The sequence below is a fragment of the Artibeus jamaicensis genome, unplaced genomic scaffold (assembly GCF_021234435.1).
Source record: "Artibeus jamaicensis isolate MK-2021 breed Jamaican fruit bat unplaced genomic scaffold, CSHL_Jam_final contig_426, whole genome shotgun sequence".
NCBI lineage: Eukaryota > Metazoa > Chordata > Mammalia > Chiroptera > Phyllostomidae > Artibeus > Artibeus jamaicensis.
In genome coordinates this window covers 9,645,543-9,665,252 of record NW_026521826.1, presented here as the reverse complement: position 1 = coordinate 9,665,252, position 19,710 = coordinate 9,645,543, and the positions used below count along the sequence as shown (strand labels likewise).

At 45.9% G+C, this 19,710-nt stretch overlaps 1 protein-coding gene across 1 annotated transcript; it reads right to left on the bottom strand.

The window, feature by feature from the left end:
• Window positions 1-1,196: 1,196 nt before the first annotated feature.
• On the bottom strand, window positions 1,197-18,599 carry ECHDC3 (enoyl-CoA hydratase domain containing 3). The gene is made up of 5 exons (XM_037143517.2): window positions 18,197-18,599; window positions 15,006-15,127; window positions 13,227-13,324; window positions 9,028-9,228; window positions 1,197-2,144 (listed from the first exon to the last, which is right to left on the bottom strand). The coding sequence occupies exons 1-5, from the start codon at window positions 18,364-18,366 to the stop codon at window positions 1,833-1,835; spliced, it is 903 nt and encodes a 300-aa protein (XP_036999412.2). The 5' UTR covers window positions 18,367-18,599; the 3' UTR covers window positions 1,197-1,832.
• Window positions 18,600-19,710: the final 1,111 nt, after the last annotated feature.

Genomic DNA, 19,710 nt, shown 5'->3' with positions numbered 1-19,710 from the left:
CTCACACAGACAGTAGAGTTAACTTTTGCTTTTCATTTGCCAAATGTGTGAGAAAGCTTCGTTACTATCTCGAAAGCCCAGGGAGTTTAACACCTTCTTCTTGACACTGTATGACGTGGTGACTGCTGAACAGTGACTGCCAAGACCAGTTACCTACCTGGTGAGAGGGCACAGGGGGCCCCCCTGACAGCACCGTTTCAAGTCAGCCATGACGGCTCCATCCTTTGTGACCTAGTTTAGAGCTGCAGCCAGCTTATGAGCTTTGGAGTAAAAACTCCACTAGTGGTCTGCCAAGAATTCAAATCCCAAGTCCCTCACGCACTGGCCCAGTTCTGTAGCAAGGAGAACCTGGTCTGTTGTTTCGGTTGGAGAGCTGCCCTGGAGCCCAAAGTCACCTCTTTGGGCTGGCCTCCCTGAGGCAGAGTGGCCAGGAGAAAGCACACCCATGCTGTGTGAGGCAGGCTGAGTTTGGGACCCTCCCTCTACCCAGTGTCATCTGGGACCCAGTGGGGCTCAACTAACTACTCGGGCGTGAGGCGGAGGTCGGTGTGGGACCTGCTCCACTGGGTGGTGGTGAGGGCTGATGGAGAGTGTAGCACGTGCCAGGTGTCTGGCAGGCGGCAGCTCTAACGATCTTCCTCTCAGGAGGGGCATTCCTAAAACAAACTCCTCCTTTCCAAGAAAACATTGTTTTTTACCTTTCTAAACTGGCAAAGGAAAAACAATGCCAATCTCCATGGAAGCCATGAAAACACGAGGGGAAGTCCATACCAAGAAATGCCTGCCAAGTGAGAACCACTGGTTAGAGCCACACCGTTCTCGTCTTGGCTGAGGTACTAACCACACTTAGGGCCACATCCTACTCTTAGGTAAGATAAATTGGACAAGCTTGAGGACAGGAAATTAGATCATCTCATGGGCCATAATGAACCAGAAGACAGAAAGGAGTATATTTAGGTCCTAATCCAAGCTCTTGCTCAGCTGGGGGACTCTATTCCTGATGCTACTATGGATTCTCACTAGAAGCTGGGCAGTTTGGAAGGGCATCTGGAGCAGATGATTTTTAGTGGGTCGGATGTGTGTTCTGCGTCCTTCCTACTTCTCTTGATGTTTTTATCCTCAGCATTAGCCCAGGGTCCCGGTTTCACAGTAGCCCCAATGGCCAGGACATTCACTGCAGAAACATCAGGCACCTATTGTATGTCTGTAGTATGGGCAAACAAAAATAAGAATTAGTTTATTTTTCCCCCTCAGGTAGCTCACAGTCTGGTTAGGAAGATAAAATTACCAGTTTCTCTCAATAGTTAATCTTTTAAACTCACATAAGATTATTCCAAAGCCATAGGCATGATTATTTCTCAATAGAACCAGGAAGATGTTCAGTATGTAGAATATCTCATGGAGATCTGAAATGGTTCATGTGCCTGGGGCAACCAGAGGTACCTCCACTTTAGGGGACATTTCTGATAACAGAGGTGTGTTGGCATCCTCCTTTCACACCTCATTTTATCATCACCTTCTCCCCTGTCAGGGTGATCCCTCACTTAAGGTCCCATGAAGAACTGTATCAAATTCTAGGCTTTCTACTGCAGCTGGCCCATCACAGGTGCCCACTACTCTTAAATTAGCACTTCCTTTGACTCTCTGCTCCATCCTTTCCCCCTGGAAGCATAGACAGCAATCAGTGAAACTATTACGCATGCTACAGAAGCAGTCTGCCTGTCTTTCGTTATCATCACAAGGCCACAGTGGTTAGGGACCAGATAGGGGAGGGGGTGTCCTGAGTGCTGCTTACGGGGCTCACTTGCCCTTGGTCCTCTAACATGGCCAGCTCATTGTGACCAGACGGGTTTCCTCTTCTGGATGAAGGCCTTGATTCCCTCCTGCCCGTCCTGCAGGGCCACATTGTCCACCATGGTCTGGGAGGTCAGGTGGTAGGCCGTTCTAAGGTCCTGGCACAGTTGCTTGTAGAAGGCGGCCTTGCCCAAGGACACCACAGGACGGCTCAAGGAGGCAATCTTTCTTGCAATTCTCATGGTCTCTTCCTCCAGCTGCTCTTCTGGCACTACTTTGCTGAGCAACCCATGGAGCAAGGCCTCCTGAGCAGAAATGGGGTCCCCAGTAAAAAGCATTTCTAAGGCGACCTGGGGGAGGAAACACGCGCGATTATTAAGGCACACATATCCTGACCCACTGCCACCTCAGTCCCACCTTCTCTACTTCATTCTGCTGCGGCGGTTGGTGTCCTGACTTCCTGACAACCTTGGCCCGGGTATCAGGAACAGACGATCTTTCCAGGACCAAGGAGAGGGCGGGACTCTCGAGTCCCCTGGTCCTTCCCCAGAGCTGAGCTCCTAGCCCTGCAGAGGCAGGAGGTTTGAGCTGCCTCTTTCAAGAGCCAAGCACGGGCCAGCAGCCACATCTGATGGAATGAAACTAAAAAGGCCTCGGCAGCGAGGCCCATCACCTCCCACAAACCAGTGCAGTGGCTGCTTTCCAGAATGATGGGCATGTTCAGAGAAGCCACCACCTCAGTCTGATTTGAAAGAGCAGCCTCATCGCCCAAAGGAGGAGGAGTGAAAGGAAATGCCTTCCAGGGACAGATGGGGGGCCTAGCATGATTTTAACTTACAAGGAGAGGACGCCCCTTTCCACAGTCCTCTCCCCAAAGGTTTCCAAGGCCTACAGAAAGGGGGGTACACCTTCCTCACTTTCTCTAGTTTCCTTGGCTCTACTGCTGGCCACGTATTATGCTTCCATTCTGTGATTCTACAAAGCTTGGCTTCTTGAAGCTCAGATTTATGATTTAACAGAATGCTTTCCAGCTGCATGAGAAACACAGAGCCTCTCCACCGCCTCTCCCCTCGCCTCCTCCTGCAGCTTGGCTGGCATCTTTGCTGTGCCTTGAACATGCCAAGTGTGTGGTCACCTCAGTCCCTGTACTTGCCATTCCCTGGCCTGCAGTGCTCCATCCCCAGATGTCCTCATTCACGGCTTGTTCCCTCATCTCTCTGAGGTCTCTGCTCACATGTCACCACATCAGTGTGGTCCTCCATGGCCACCCTATTACAACTGCAAATCCAACCTCAGCACCACTCCACTTTCTGTATTTTAATCCTTTGTAGTTTTATCATTTAACTATATACTTTACACATTTATTTGTTTATCTCCATTCTGGCAGGTAAACCCAACCAGGCCAGAAACTTTTCTTTTTATTTTTCCATTCATTTCTGTATCTCCAGCACAAGAGGAGTGCCTTGCATATAGCAGGCGACCTGCTAAATATTTATCGATGAATGATTTAATGAATGACTGGATGAAGGCAAACACAGTAGAAAGAAATGACACTGTAGTTCTTTGGAGGCTAGGTCAAAAGGTGACACTGCTAGCCCTGGCCAGGTGGCTCAGTTGTTTGGAGCGTTGTCCTGTGCATCTAAAGGCTGGGAGGCTGGGGGTTTGATTCTTCATTAGGGCACATGCCTGGGTTGCAGGTTCAATCCCTAGGCTGAAACACAGACAGGAGGCAACCTATCGATGTTTCTCACATCAATGTTTCTCTCCTCTCTTTCTCCCTCTCCCCCCTCGTCATCCTTCCTGTGTCTAAAATCAATAAACATATCCTTAGCTGAGGATTGAAAAAAGAAAAGTTAGTAACTGCTTCCATGTGGCTCTCTCCCTTGTCAGCTCAGCCCGAGAACCAGTCGCTTTGCTCTGAGGAGGCCCACGCCACACCGAGAGGCTGCGCTAAGTGTCCCATCTGAGTTCCCGGCCTGATGCTGGCTGCCCTCAGCCGTCACTCCCCAATTTAAAAGTCTTCCCAGCTGAGGCCACAGACATTGTGGAGCAGAGATCAGCTTTCCTCACTGAGCCCAGAGCCCTGTCCAAACTACAGCACATGAGCTGAACAAATTACTGCTGTTTTGAGCCATTAGCAGTGGGGTGTTATGCAATGAGAGGTAATGGGAACAGCTTAAACTATATATACAATACAGCGCATCATCACAATCTTTAATTACTGTTTATGTTTCTACGTAGAGGGCCCCTGAAACTTCCGGTGAGAGAGCATTTAGATCCTGGTTCCCCAGTATCAGTGCCATTGTATAATCTGGACCAGATAATGTTGCGTGGGTGGTTGTGTGAATAACGCTCTGTAGGTGGTCGCATCCCTGGCCTCTACCCACTGGGCGCCACCCCCCACCCCCAACTTGTGATGGTCCAAAATGGCGCCAGGCATTGCCAAATGGCCCCGGAGCTAGTACTGCCCCCAGTTTAGAACCACTTATTTAGATGGCTTTTTAAATCATGGGACCAGTTGAAACCAGATTACGCTTCTGCTATCCTGGCACCTCTCCCTTCTGTCCAGAAGACCAAAGAGGTCCTAATGGTATTAAAGCTGCTCACAAAAGAAGTTTGGACCGGAGCAGGGTCAGGCCTGGACTGAGTTCCTGGCCTACCTTCAGCTTTCTAAGTCCCCCCACCTAGTTTATGCTTCTCTCTGGGCCTCAGTTTCCTCACCCATCTAGTGGGGTGATACTGTTTAGCACAATGTTGATTTGAGGGGACTTCACCCAGGCAGATTAGGTAATGGAATGGCATTCCCTAAGAAAAAGAAAGCCTGCTGATTTTACAGCTCATCAGCACAACCTTTACTTGCTATTTAAGTTTCTATGTAGTGGGCCCCTGAAACTTCAGGTGTGAGAGAAGAAAATACCTCCTATTCCCTAAACCAACTCTTATTGCCTATTAGGGGACACTTCTTGGGTCCCCTTAACAAGCTGGTGATTTCACACTTCATCCTCCTGCTATTTGCATTAAAAACCACAAAAAGGACTGGAGGCCAAGGCTCACTCCCTAGGTAGTGGTACTTGTGTCTGGATGTCCCTGAGGCCACTTGCTAACCACAGTCCTTAAGGGAACAATTTATCCCACTCTCGAGTCTGTTTCCTTATCTGAAAAACGGGAGTGAGACTACCATCCTCTGGCAGAATTGTGAAGACTAGAGAAAATATATGTATTGCTTATAGTGCAGTGCTGGGCACTCAGTAGGCACTTAATAAGTGCAGTGGCTATGATTCACATGTTTATTCCAGCTGTAAATTTGTGTTTTAGGGGTTGTGGCCCCTGAAAGGGGGTGATTATTTAAAGCAGAGGGGCCTTCCAGGTCCCCTCCAGTGCCACCTATGACAAGAACCACTTGGTGGCAGTGGTGTGCCAGTATCAGGGGCTGGGATGCTGGAGGACTCAGAGAACAAAAAAGCTGATGGAGTTGGTGGATCACGGGGCTAATTCAATTGGCTGGGAAACCTGAGCAGTAAGTTAGGGCATTGAGCTACTGGTTCTCAAAGTGCTGAGGCCACGTCTCAACTGTGATGGCCCCAAAACTGACTGTTAGAGTGCAGATTTTTATGCATTCGATCTAGGTGGGCCTGAGACCCTGCATTTCTCCAGGCTCTATGGTGAACTGCATACCAGCTGAGCAACAATGCCTTAACACTCTTTCCAGCTTCAAAGTTCTACTCTGTTCTAATTAAATTGAGAAATCACATTCCACAAATACACGTTATCGTGGGTGAATAGGTGGAAGCAAGTGTTCCTACAGCAGTGAGTGATTTGAGATGAGAGGGTCTGGACCTTTCATGCGCTGTCCCGTCATGCCAACAGCTTGGGGCACTGACTCGTTTCTGAAGAAGGCCACTCGTTTCTGATAGGGGCGGGGAGTTTCTGCTCCAGGCAGGTTGTTTACATGGTGCAATGAAAATGAATTATTTAACTCACACCAGAGGAGAGGAACGTTTTTCAAACGTGGAATGTTATTCATGCCCAGGCTCAGTCTGGCTTGAACACAAGAGTTCTATGTCATTGTTCCTGCTCCCATACAGCCCTCTGTCTGTGGCACAGCTGAGCAGTTTCCCATGGTGACCAGCAGAGGGTGTGGTGACCACATGTGTGGCCTTAGCCTGCATCAAAAGGGCTCAACTTCTTCAACTAGGCCATTTTACAAAAGCATCTGCTTGCTTCCCTGTGGATGTGCATGGGGACATGTACCCAACACCCACACGCAGCTGACAGGCCTGTGTATGAATGTGTTCCTGTGGGCGAATCATGCAGTTATGCCAGGTAGGTGTGCTTCGTTCAGGGTTAAGATTTTTGTGAATCCCCAGTTTCCCTCCTAAAGGGTGAGGTCCCAAGTGAGATCCGCAATCCAGAAACCTGGCAAAGGCCTTAGGTGCCACCAGGCCTTTCACCCCACTAAATTCCCCTGATCAGTATTGCAAGTTCAGCTCATTAGTGTTGACCTGAAACCATCTCTCTGCTTCATGAGTCCAAATAGGCCAACATTAATGAGCCCTACATGCGAGGACTTCTATACAAGGGTCCCCAGACCCTTGTGCCAACCGGTCTGCTGCCTGTTAGGAACCAGGCTGCACAGCAGGAGGTGAGCTTGAATGTAATCAGCTTGCATCATCCTGGAACCATCCCCCACACCCCACTCTGTGGGAAAACTGTACTCCATGAAACCAGTCCCTGGTGCCAAAAAGGTTGGGGACCGCTGTATTACAATGCTGAACCACTTTCGGATAGCTGAGTAGGAAAAAACCCTGGAGACTTCCGAACAAAAATGCTACAACTGACTCTAGTGATTCAAAGGCCTCTGCAGGATCAGAACGGGAGGAGCGCAGATCAGGGACCCACCTGGGACGGTATGAGAGATTCTCTGCCCGTCTTCGGAGTGGGCCTGGCACTGCCAGAACTTTCTGTGGGAAGAAAAAGTTGCTCTGGTCTTACGTCCTGCCCTTTAATCTCTCGTGCTGGACAATTATGCAACATGACTCTGAGAATAACTGGAATTCCTGGGAACTTACATCCTGTTTTTGTCACATTTTCCCTCTCTTTCTTCTCAAAAACTAATTTAAAATTTGATAAATATGGCCCTGGTTGGTGTGGTTCAGTGGAGTAAGAACCAGCCTGTGACCTGAAAGGTCACAGGTTCCACATCGATGTTTTTTCTTCCTTTCTCTCCCTTACCCTCTCTAAAAACAAATTAAAATAAATTTTAAAAAATACAATGTGATATAATGTTTAAGTTTTTAGGAGTCAATTATAAGACTTGATTTTAAAAGTTCAAGAATGGGCCCTGGCTGGTGTAGCTCAGTGGATTGAGTGCAGGCCTGCGAACCAGACAATTGCAGTTCGATTCCCAGTCAGGGCACATGCCTGGGTTGCAGGCCAGTTCCCAGCAGGGGATGCATGAAAGGCAACCATACATTGATGTTTCTCTCCCTCTCTCCTTCCCTTCCCCTCTAAAGATAAATAAATAAAATCTTTAAAAAAAAAAGTTCAGGAATGGATTCTTCTCCTGCCAGCAGGACGATCATGATTTATATATACTGTATATGTATTTTGTACATATAATTATTATTTCTTTAATCCTCACCCAAAGATAACATCCATTGATTCTAGACAGAGATGATGGTGGGGAGACAGAGAGAGAAATGTGGACGAGAGAGAAACACCAATGGGTTGCCTCCTGTACACACCTGGACTGGGGACTGAACCCAAAACCTAGGCATGTACCCTGATCAGGAATTGAACCCATGACCCTTCAGTTTATGGGACGATGCTCCAAATGAGCTACACTAGCCAGGGAAAGACAATCATGACTTAATTAAAAGTTTCAAATGCCTTAACATGGAACCTTCCAGAATGTTGGGCATTGAACACCTGCATGCAGGCAGGCCAAGCAGGCAAATGCCTTTTACTATGCACAAGGCCTCGTGATATGATTTGCACAATTATAAGATAGGTTATTAATAAGCTCTGACCATATGTTTATAATGAATGCATTTTAATGTACTGGCACAAAGTAGGGACTTTATATATATACACATATATATGTGTACATATATACACATACACACCTACACACACACACATTTAAGGTAAATGTGTATCCTGGAGGGATCAAAACACCCCTTGGGCCGAGGACGTTTCAGCCAGCTCTGTTTGACAGGCCACTATCTGCAGTTGCAGAGCCCACGTTCAGCCAGTTTTCATGTGTGTGCACTGTAGGTATATGCACTCAGAATGTCCTTAAAACACACACCTCTGTAAAAACTAATGAGGAAGCACCATGAAAGAATGGAGTGCTTCTCTAAATGCCTTGGTCCTGTGGCTTGATTTCCCTTGAGTCTCATTTCTTTTGTGCCTCAGGCATGGGAGCAACTGCTAATTTTCGTAGCAGATGCTGACATGGATATTCTAGAAGGCAATTTAGATCCCTACTTGCTATAGTATACAACTACTCTGCCACCCTATTTTTAAACAGATTTCCAATTGAGAATGAGTATGTACTTTTTCTAGAACAAGGAAGCCACTGGTAAATATTATTTTACGATGTTATAGGAAGGGGAAAAGCTTTGTAAGGAAATGAATTTCACTTTGGTTAGCAATGACAAAACAACTTGTACAATGCGGCTCCTGGGGCAGCTTCAACACACAAGGCACAGGCTGTTCATGCTCCTGAAATACAACCATCACAAACTGACACACTCAGTACGGCAGCGACTTTCTGTCCTTTGTGGAACAAGACAGATTGTCAGCACACAATATACGCCAGCAACACTTGTATCCTGGCCTCCCGCTACTGGCATGTGTCACCATGCGAGTACAGCTCATGGGCAAGGTTTCAGGGCGACAAAACTGAGTCTCAGCTGCATTTCAAGTAAGATTACAAAAAAATGTGTGCCTTTATGAAAACAAACAAAAAAATCCAAAAACCTAACTAGCCCATATTGAGGGGCAGGCAAGAGTGAAATGCACAAATCACAAGGTGAAGTGCTTTGTGAGAAGCTGCATACGCTGTCCCCACGCAAGACATTAGAAGGGACATTGTGGCACACCCAGCCAGCTGTGCTTCATGTGGAACGTTCTGATTCAAATGCTACTTTAACAAGCGAATTCTGGAGCTAACCCTCATATGCACTGAAGGGTTACAACTGGATGGGGGGCTGCAGGGGGTCAAATTACCTTTCTTGGCATTGCTCTCGCCAAGGCCACACCAGGGGTGGAGCAGAAGAGTCCGACGTTCACACCAGGAGTGGCAAATGAGGATTTGTCGCTGGCCACAGCAATGTCACAGCTGGCAACCAGCTGACACCCAGCAGCAGTGGCCAAGCCATTCACCATGGCAATCACCGGGACGGGGTGATTCTGGATCAGCATCATGACCTGGAGGGGCAAATACACCCAGTTCACATCCATGCAAGAGGGAGGTACAACATTAAAGCTTATTTCATATGTCTTTCCTGTTTTCAGAGCCTTCTCATATCCATTAGTGTATCAGATTTTTTTTAAGGACAAAAGAAGGCACAAAGAGAACTAACTTGCATTGAATACTGACTATGAACCAAACTGTGCTACTTAATTCCTGAGAACCCCAGGGGGTAGGAACACTGCGTTACAACCAGGACACAACGCTCAGAGCAGAAGCCAGCCAGGGAACAAGATCCAAGATCCGCAAGTTGGTGCTGTGGGGTCTGAACCCGCATCTGTCTGATCCTCAGCCCTGGCCTTTTTGAGGGTCCAGTCCCCTCCTCTCCAGCTGCTTCGGAGCACCCCCCCAGGGGACACAGCTGACTCCTCTCTGGGAACAGTGCTTACGTTGTCACTGAGCCTGCGTGGAGCTCTGGTGGTGGGAGTCTGAAACTGGCATTTTTACCTTCCTTGAAAAATTAAAATGGAAAAGGGACTGGAAGGCAGTTTCTTTAGTAATTATTCCTCAAATTACCACCATGATATTCTCTTAATTCTATTAAAATGGTGGGGAATACCCTGATGTCATCAAAATGAACAAAATCCCTAAAACAGTACCATTGGCATAGAGAAGGCAGCCACAAACTTGTCCACGAGTTACTCCTGCCCCTCCTAAGTCTCCAGAGCTTTATTTTTGCAGCTTATGAAACAATTTGGTTTATTTCTCCATTTCTTCATGACACTCTACAGATTGTGTTGCTATGGTAACGTGAATTTATAAATGGTTGTTCTTTGAACCCTGGTGAGGTAGGAGGGGAGGCAGAGAGGAGCTTCCTCTGGGCTTGTTTTCCATGATGGCAACTCAAAGAAAAACGACCTTTGTTGATTTTGCCCAAGGGACTTACCTTCATCCTTATAAGCATTTGATATCTGTCAGCTTTATTATAACAAAACCAATTTTATATATAAGGATATCCCCTTATATTCTATAGTAGAGGCTCTTGACTTTTCTGAGAATCTAAGTGCTAGTGACCCTCTTCACAGAAGAATGCACTTGTATGTACTCACACCCCAAACTGTTCATGGATTATGGGGTTCACATACTCTAGTGAGAATGGGGGTGATCAGTGACAGAGCTCATTCACAGTGAGCTACAGTGACAAGGAGAAGGACACACAAGAACTGCAAAGAAAGACAAAATTTTGTTTTAGCTCTGGATGTGACCTGTCACTCGAACTTTACTTGTGAAAAGTAGCTGACTGTGATTAGAGTGGAACAGTTTATCTCCTGTTTGCCACCTACAAAAGACTAAAATTTCAAACTTCCTGCTGGCAAAATACTCAGGTAATCCAATATATATCAACATTAAAAATATTCACATCTTTAATCTAAAAATTGTACTAATGAGTAATATTTTGAAGGTGTAAAAAGCTATCTGGACAAAGTTGTTCACCAAATCATCACTGTATAATAATAAAAACAATAAATAATATAAACATATAAAAATAAGGAAGTAGCTATATTAACCAGACTATAGTTATTTCACAGAATGCCGTCTTCTCATTAAAATTAAATGTCCCAAGAGAAATATCAGCATGATAGTCTGGGCCTGTATAGTGGTATGGAGCCAGGCTGCTGGGGTTTAATGCCCAGTCTATCACTCACTCACTGCCTAATCCTCAGTCTTCACACCTGTAAAATGGGTATAATAAGAGTACCAACTTTAACAACTGGAGAACTACATAAATTAATATGTCTCCAGTGCTCACAATATTACCTAGAACATAGTAAGCATTTAATATTATACAATTACACAATGTAATGGTATCTGTGTGATTATTCAGAGAAATAGGTTCATGTAGAAAAATGATTAAGAAGAAATGTAGTGAATATTTCTGTAAATTATAGTTTTCTCTGGGTGGTATGATCATGGTATGATATCAGTAACTTTTTTTCCATTTATTTTTCTAGGTTTCCAGAATTTTCTATAAGCATTTATTACTTTTATAATTAGAAAAATTTAAAAGTAAAGTTAGAGAGCAAATTTTAGATAATAAGCTAATTCAGCACTATCTTGCTTTCTGGAATCAAATTTTCTCATGCATGAACCCAACATGAAATATCTAGCTCATTCTGTTCCAATCTGCCTGTTGATTACACTTGGAAATTGAAATCTTACACAAGTTTATGGTGCTCATATTTATTCAGACAATTTGATTTTCTTAGAACAAAAATGTTAAAGAAATCAATGCATTTTTCACTCCTCTGTGACTGCATCAGGGCGGGGCCTTGTTTAGGCACTGGGTCTTTTTCGGTGAGCCGGAAGCGTCCAGGGATTGGAAGCTTCCACAAAAATCTGGTATTTATCCTCTGAAGCAGCTCTAGTTCCCTGTGGCCCTTTGGTAACCCGTTTAGATCCCAGTTCATGTAGATCCCCCAGCAGTAACAAAAGGAAGGTCCTTTTGGCAGGATGGAAGGCCTACTGGTTATCTTTGATGATTTTCTGATTTGGTCAAACATACTGGGTATTAACAGGAAAATATCTTTTAAAGCACCAAGCCTTGGTAAACACAGGAGCAGACTGTTACATAATCATTAATGTGAAACAAAAGACCTAAGCCATAGCTCTGGCTGCTTTCTCCTCTCTGTGAAGCCTCAAGTCATTCACTTTCCCCGTCTGTCCCCCCATGAAGTGAGAAAACTATAATCTGATCTCCAGAAGGGTTCCTGGGAAATGGCAAGGAAGACAAACAATAGTGAAGAAGGTATCTTAATCACCTTCCGGTCCCTGGCCCACCTTACTCACCTCTATCTTGTCTACATAGTAAGTATCATCATCTATTTGTTGAATCATACATGATCAAATGAAGGAATAACTCTATGAAAGGTAGAAAATTACACTAAGTTATCTTAGGGTCAAGTTATGAAACTGTTTTCTACGTCTTGTTTCTCAACTAGATTTCCATTTTCGGTTTGGTAGGAAACGTTTTTCCTTCTATTTCCCTCAATATCTTGCAAGTACCATGCACATAGGAGGCACTTGGTAAATACTCCTGAAATGATCAGTGTGTTACGGGAAGTGGGATTCTATATTGAATTTTTGACTATCCAGGGGTTGAGATGATACATTTATAAATCATCGCAACTTTTTATTCTTCCTCCTCAATGGCTATTGGCAGTTTCTATTCTTAATATGGTTAAATAGATGGAAGTGAAAATGAAGAGGTTGATTTTCCTACTTGGAGGTGGTGATTATAAAGCATGGTTGAAAGAAGCATTTGAAAATAATTTTTTAAGTCTGAATTTTATTTTATTTTTTAAAGAATTTTATTTATTTATTTGCAGAGAGAAGGGAAGGGAGGAAGAGAGAGTGAGGGAAACATCCATATGACAGAGAAACATCGATTGCTTCTTGCACACACCCAACCAGGGACCTGGCCCACAACCCAGTCCTGACTGGGAATGGAACAGCGACTTGTCAGTTCACAGGCCAGTGCTCAATCCACTAAGCAACACCAGCCAGAGCTTAGAAATTATTTTAAAAATCATTATTTTTATTCTATTTATGAATGTTCTCTCTTTTCCACTAACAGAGATGTTTCAATTTAAGATTATTTAAATTATCTTAGGTTCTTTCTCTCTAAAGATGGATATTTCCACCCTTTGCCTCTTAAAACATGTAGACCAAGACATACCCATGATGCTGGAAATTGCACCAATCGATTCAGCATATACTTCACTCTCTTTGGCATATCACAATGGCAATAGCAAACTACAGTTGTTTCTTAAAAATCAAGACCAAATTGTTGCTTCGATGAAGGATTCACCAATGACCACAGAGGTTTCAGTAGTTCTACAGTGGTTAGGTCTCATAGATAAAGCCTTACCTGTAAACTAGAAGCCTAACACAATCTTTAAAATGTACAATTATATACATTTTCAGGTTTGCAATGCCAACCGACCTCCTGGCTTACCTCAGAACAGGTCTGAAATACTTCAGCGTGGTATTCTGGACCTTGTTCACCCGTCAATTCCTTTAAATCATGTCCTGAAGAAAATACAGGCCCCTCCGCTGCAAATGTTTCCAATTAAGATAAGAAAATAAAAAGCTGTAAACAGCAGAGCTGGGAAGGTCACTTATTTGTCTACTGAATAACTTTAATGAACACCTGTATTGATGCTGTGGACAGGTAGAGAAAGTTAATGGCCCAATTTGGTAAGAATAATTCCAGTTAACTTGAAGAGTTATAGGCAGTATTTCGTAATGACATCCAAGGTGAGGTATCTGTACTCTAAATGGTCCGTGGTGGAAACCAATCAAGATTTGCAATCACACCATGGATAGAGGACTCAGTAGCCAGGTGAATGGGTTTTTTCCAGAGCTGTCCCTCTAGGCTCGCAGTTTTGGTTTTGGACTTGGTCTGGTCTGAGAGTATTGACTTATGTAGGTTCATCAGAATACACCACGCCTTTGGCAGTGTCCTTGTCATTTAGTCTGCAGCCTGTGGCCACCCACACAGTCAGGGTTGCAGTCAGGAAGGTTGGAGTGTGAAGAGAACCCCTTTATTTTTTCCTGGGGTCTGTTATTAACAATAGCAAAATGTAACTCCATGGATAAGCTGCTAACACTTTCTCATATTTTCCTTTAGTTGTGGTTCTTTTGATAAGCAATATTATTCCCTTTAAAAAGGTGAGGAAATTGTGTTATTCAGAAGTTAGCTGCCTTTGTAGCTTACAGGTAACATCCTCATGGCTGAGGAATATCTGTCCTGTTTCTTTTCCATTTGCCATATAAAACAGTTGAAATTCAACCATGGATAAGAAGGTAACATTCTAAATATCTGCCTCCAGAAATACTGGTCCTTAATTTCTATAACAAGAAAAGTACATCACAGAGCATCACCAATATTATTTTTCTGTGAATGCTTTAAGATGCTGACACTGATATTACTTGTACCATCACTATCATCACTAGATAATTCAGTAAAAAATTTTACTGGAAAAGAATAAGGAAAGAAATGAGCAAACTAGGGCACTCTTCCTGGCACCACTGAAGATTATGGATATTGGTGGAAAGTTTGGGAGGAGCAGAAAAGACAAACCAGTCAACTGCCTGAGCAGCCTGGTCCCTGCTGACGCAGTAGGCTGCCTGAAGGATCAGTGATTAAACCCATCTTATCCGGTCCATGAGGGAACCAATCATCATGATCAGTAAATCATCTGATTTTGATAGGAAGACCAGCACAGCCAAGTGTGGCAATGTTTCACAGCCCCCACTACTCAAGAGTTTTTCTTTTTTGTGTGTGTTGTTTTACCTTTTTATTGTCCTCCCATAGTTACCATTACTTTATTTCATGGCTGTTTTGCTGTAACTGAGTAATACCATGTGTACCAACATTCAGTGAGAATCCACTTAATCTCTACAATGTATTTTAAATGAACACTGCCTTTGTAAATTTTTATAGGGCTTTAAATGATATATTTTTTAATTTTTAAAAAAATTTATTTATTTTTCAAGTACAGTTTTTTGTTAAAATGACATTTTCTTTCTTTTTCATTGCATTTTTTCCAATTACCATTTGTCCCCTTTATGCCCCCTCCTCAAGAGTATTTTTACAATTAATGTTCTTGTAAAGGAGCTTCCAAACAATGCTCCTGTTAAGTGAGGGGAGGGAGTGCCCCAGTTACCCAAAGAATTTTGAGAAAAGGCTTTGGGTACTGCAGAACCCTGAGGATGGAGATCAAATAAGTACCTGAAATGATAATGACTTTCAGATCTTTGCTTTCAGCTTCATGAAGAATGTCACTTCGGAGAGATTTCAGCATTGCCAGTGACAGTGCGTTTCTCCTCTTTGGATTGCTCAAGACAATGTTCCTGCGAAGAACATTTTATAATTACTGGATCATATACCAATCAAAACAAGCAAGGACCCCTGTAATTCCTTTCTAATCTTGGAGCTATTTTTAAAATACTAGAAAAGAGAAATGATGTTGCTTAGAGGCAAATGAGATGGTCTGTCAACTCTCTGGAGTCACAGCTAAATCAAAACAAGGAAACTTCCTGAAATGCAGGCTGGGTCTTCTTCCTCTCCCCCTTGATTTGTTTCTCTTTTTCTCCAGGTTGGCTGTCAGAAACATTGCTGCCACCTCCACCGAAAGGGCAAGTCAGAGTCGTTCCAAAATCATTGCCATGCACACTGAGAGGCTGCACAGTTTGTAAGACAGCGGCAGGAGCCAGAGGAATCTGACACACAGTGCCACCTGTCCTTCTCTCCGTTGTCCTTCAGAAAAAAATAACACAAGTGCCAAGAATAAAATCTGCCCCCAACCTCCTCTCACCCACCCACCCCATGACAGCCACAGTGCAGCTGCCCATACACACATGACAACATTTTACCATCTCTTATGGTGGCAACCTGTAATTCCGCACAGTGATTCATGCTGTCTGAGAATGGAATGATAGGTGAAGAACAAAAGGACAGAACTGCACAGCAACAGGGCTCTTTTGGACATGTCATCTCACTAGAAGCTAGTATTCAAAGGCCTGCTTGGTATTTTAAGTATGCTGATTACAATAACATGTATTGTCTTCTGCCTACATATACAGAAAAGTCTTATTTTTGCTGTTACATGGAACAAGCGGCGACAGTAACCAGATTGTTATATATTTTAGGTGTTTCCCACCAGCCTCCATCCACGTTTCTGGCCTTCCTCATTCTTTCCTGAATCTGATATTCCTACCACTACATGTCTGGGTGGATTCTCCATAAATAGCCTCCTGTGCCACTGTTTTCTGGAAAGTCACTTTGACGACAGAATTTCAGTACAATAGCATTTTCTTGGGAATATCATTTCTGTTTTGCTGCCACGTTTAGGTGGCTGAGATATTCATCATTGTTTCTCATATACATGCTGTCTCCTAAGTACAAACACGACTTGCAGTTGATATGCTGATAGACTTTGAAACCTATATTGGGCAAGGGGGTAGGGGAGGGAGATGGTGGCGAGAGGACTGCTGATAAACCTTCAAGTAAAATAATGAGTGTGCTTGCTGTAGCAGACTTAAAAAGCTGCCACCCTACCCATGACATATGTTTAAATTAAATTCTAAGGCCTCAGGCAAAATTATGTAAAATGATGCCAGCCCCCAAATGCCTGAGCTGCATAGCAGTGTCTGTTCATGTGCATCCCATTAATCCTGTGGCTTGTGTGTAACACACCCTGCCAGAGTGCTCGAAGTTGCCGAGTTCACTTTTCAACCCGGTATCACCAGGCTCCTGTTCCTGCCACTCCAGTAAAACTAGTCTCACCTAGCAGCCCCTAGTTGTCTGAACCAAATCCAGTGGCCATTTGGATTATGTTCTCCTTCCGGAAACACATTCCTCCTCTCCAGGCCCTTCTCTACTTCCCTACTTCCATAGGCTCCTAGCCTTCCGCTAACCCCTAAATGCCAGTCATTTTCAGAGCTCCCTCTTGTGCCTAGAGCAGCACCCAGTTCAGAGCTGGCCCTCCCTACATGACAATGGTGTTGCTGAGAGGAGCAGCCTTGACACAGGACACTCAAAGCTTGACTGAGTTGTTGGATCTGGGGGCTCCCTTCCTACTAAATGAGTCCCAGAATCGATGATAGGTTGCTCTAATCATGTCTCTCTTTCTGATCCATGTTTAACTCTGGAGAACTCCACCAGGCCTCCATTTGTCATGTGGCTGCCAGGCCACAAGTCAGGCTTCTGACCAGATGGACCCAGATCTGCCCTCTTCCAGTTGTGCCGTCCAAGTGAGCAGGGAAGCACTAGGATAATGGGATGTGCTCACGTGGAATCACCTCCTCCCTCCAAACCCTGCTGCAGTTACCTGAAACCCTGGAGTTCCCTGGCTGTGCAGTGGGCATCCCTAGGCCCCAGGGTGGCCAAAAGTTGTTTATAGGAGTGAGAGGGCAGAATATGGGCACGTGGATGGGATGTCTGCAGACCTATGAGCCAAGCCCCTGGAAGAAACGAGAGGTGAAGAGGTAGGAGGGGGTAAGTGAAGGCTGTGAAGAAAAAAAAACCCGAAACTAGGCCAGTGGCGGGCTCTCCACTGGCTCCCCTGGGCAGGACTCCTAGGAGCCTGAGGGTTGTAAATTCAAATACAGCCTTTGAGGTTTCATGAAGGCCTACTTGTCAGGGCAGGAGAAAAAAAAAAAAAAACATGTTTAACATTAGTTTGATTTGTAACTTTTAAATACTTTTAAATGCTACTCGGGCCTTCTGTTGGGCCTTTTACTGGCGTGGCAAAAGTCATGAGGAGGCCTGGATGGGGCTTGGGGCCCTTCGACCTTTACTTCATTCTCCAGTTTCCGTTGTGTACACAGGTATAGTTTTAAGGGCTTTTGGGTAGTTGAGCCAAAGGGCAGCACTCAGTATGTTTTGTCCTTCATCCTATTTATTTTCCTGGCACTTCTCGGTGAGGGCCAAGGAGCAGCTTTGCTAGGCCTCAACACAGCTTTGGAGCCAGATCAGGTTCGTGAGGAACAGAACCCTCTAGTAAAGGGGTGCCTTAATGGCCACAGCAGCAATGGGGCCACCAGCAGAGCTGCCCACACTGAGTCTGAGAGTCCTATGACAACTCGGTTCGGTTGCACTAAGAGTTTGGCCTGGGGGGGGGGGCGGTCCCAATTGAAATCTTCAGGCGTGAGTCTTGCAGGGTCCCAAACGTGACTGCACCCAAGCCAGTCACCTCTTTAAGCACTACATCCACTATTCTCGGCGGGACTACCCCGCGGGCCGGATTGCGCAGTGACAGACGACCGGGGTGGGGAGGCTAGGCGGCGCGGCGTCTGGCCTCCTACTCTGCCCGTCTCTCTCCGTGTCCCCACCAGTCCACCCCACCCGGGAACAGCCCCACACGCCTGCGGGCGCAGGCCGCTCCCAGAGGGTCAGGGCGCCCGCGGCCAGCCGCTGACCTGATGCCGTCTCGCTGCTGCACGCGGGTGGGTCGCTGCGCGGGCTCCGACAGACCGGCCCCGGGCGGCCCCCTGCTGCAGAAGCCGGCGGCTCGCGGAGCCCGTGGGCCGCGCCGGAGCCAGTCGGGTACCTTTGACCCGAAGGCCCGGAAGCCCGCGACCGCGGCCATAGCGGCCAGAGACTCGCCCCGAGGACCGAACGCTCGGAGGTGGCGGACGCTCGGAAGAAGCGCAAGTAGAGTCGGGCCGCTGCGCTTCCGCCGCGGGCAGAACCAGCTGGATATCCTCGTCCTCTTCCACGACGGGACTCCCCCCAGAAGGATCCCTCCGCCGCCGCCCAGACTCTCCAACAGACCGGAGTCCTCCGCGGTACAGTCCCCGGCCCGGCCCACCCCGGCCCGGCCCACTACCGCGCCACCGGGCCCAGGACCCTGGAGCCCCGCCCCCGTTCCTCGACCCCCAACTCGGCCTTAGACGCCGGGCCCTAACTCCCTCAACCCGGCCCGCCCCAGAGGCCCCGCCCCCCGCGGCGTTCACCTCTGCTCCCCTGCACCGCCCTGAACCCCGCCCTCACCTTGACCCCCAGCCACTGGCACACCGCGCCCGAAACGCTGAGGGGTGGAGCCTAGGGAGAGGGCGCGACTCGAAACCCGCAGGCGCTCTCCACGGTTTGTTTGCCTTAGCTTGGCCAGATCAAGCGATAGAAAGAGGCGAGGAGTGAGTTGGTTTGTTTCTTTCTGCACCAACTCCAAGAATGTGGTAAGTTAGCCTAGATTAGAAAAATGAATGTTATCAGGTAGTGAGTGGTGTGATTTCTGGAGGCCTCTTTGTTATTTCACCTCACCCACAGAAAACTGCCCAGGCCTAGAAGATGATCACAGCTCAGGACACGAGGGGTTTCCCACTCAGACATTGACTTTTGAATGCTTTCTACCCTCCTTTCAAGAAGCCCTGGGATCTACATTTATCTCTTGGGTTTTTCAAATGCTCCAGGGAGGGAATGATAGGCCCTTTTCAGGGTCTAAGTGGCTGCCATGAGAAAGGGCATATCCTGCAGTTAAAAGCTTAAGTACGGTGAGCGTGTTCTCATTTTCAGTTGTTAGTTAACTGCTTCCTGTATTTGTTAAATTCTGAAAGTCTGGTTATTTACAGGACACTTAGAAGATATGGTCTTTGTCTTCAATGATCTTATAGTCTCTGGGGGAGACACCATGCCCGAGACCCTCCACACTTTTTACACTAGAAGCTGTGCAGCAGGCATGGCCCGCAGTCCACACTTGGCCCAGGGTGGCTATGAATGCAGACCAACACAAAATCGTAAATTTAATTAAAACATTATGAGATTTGTTTTGTGATTATGTGTCACAATGTAGTTAATGTGTGGCTGAAGACAACTCTTCTTCCAGTGTGGCCCACAGATGCCAAAAGGTTGGACACCCCTAAGAGCATACGAAAATGAATCCCTTGAGATTGCACAGTGGCTTAAAATAGTCACACATTGGGTTCCTCTGAGT

Coding starts and splice junctions, on each gene's coding strand:
- ECHDC3 (XM_037143517.2), bottom strand. CDS start 18,366: ATGGCCGCGGTCGCGGGCTTCCGGGCCTTCGGGTCAAAGGTACCCGAC. Junction 15,128..18,196: donor CAGCAGCGAGACGGCATCAG/GTCAGCGGCTGG, acceptor TGTTCTTCGCAG/GAACATTGTCTTGAGCAATC. Junction 2,145..9,027: donor CGAGAGCAATGCCAAGAAAG/GTAATTTGACCC, acceptor TTCCTCCCCCAG/GTCGCCTTAGAAATGCTTTT.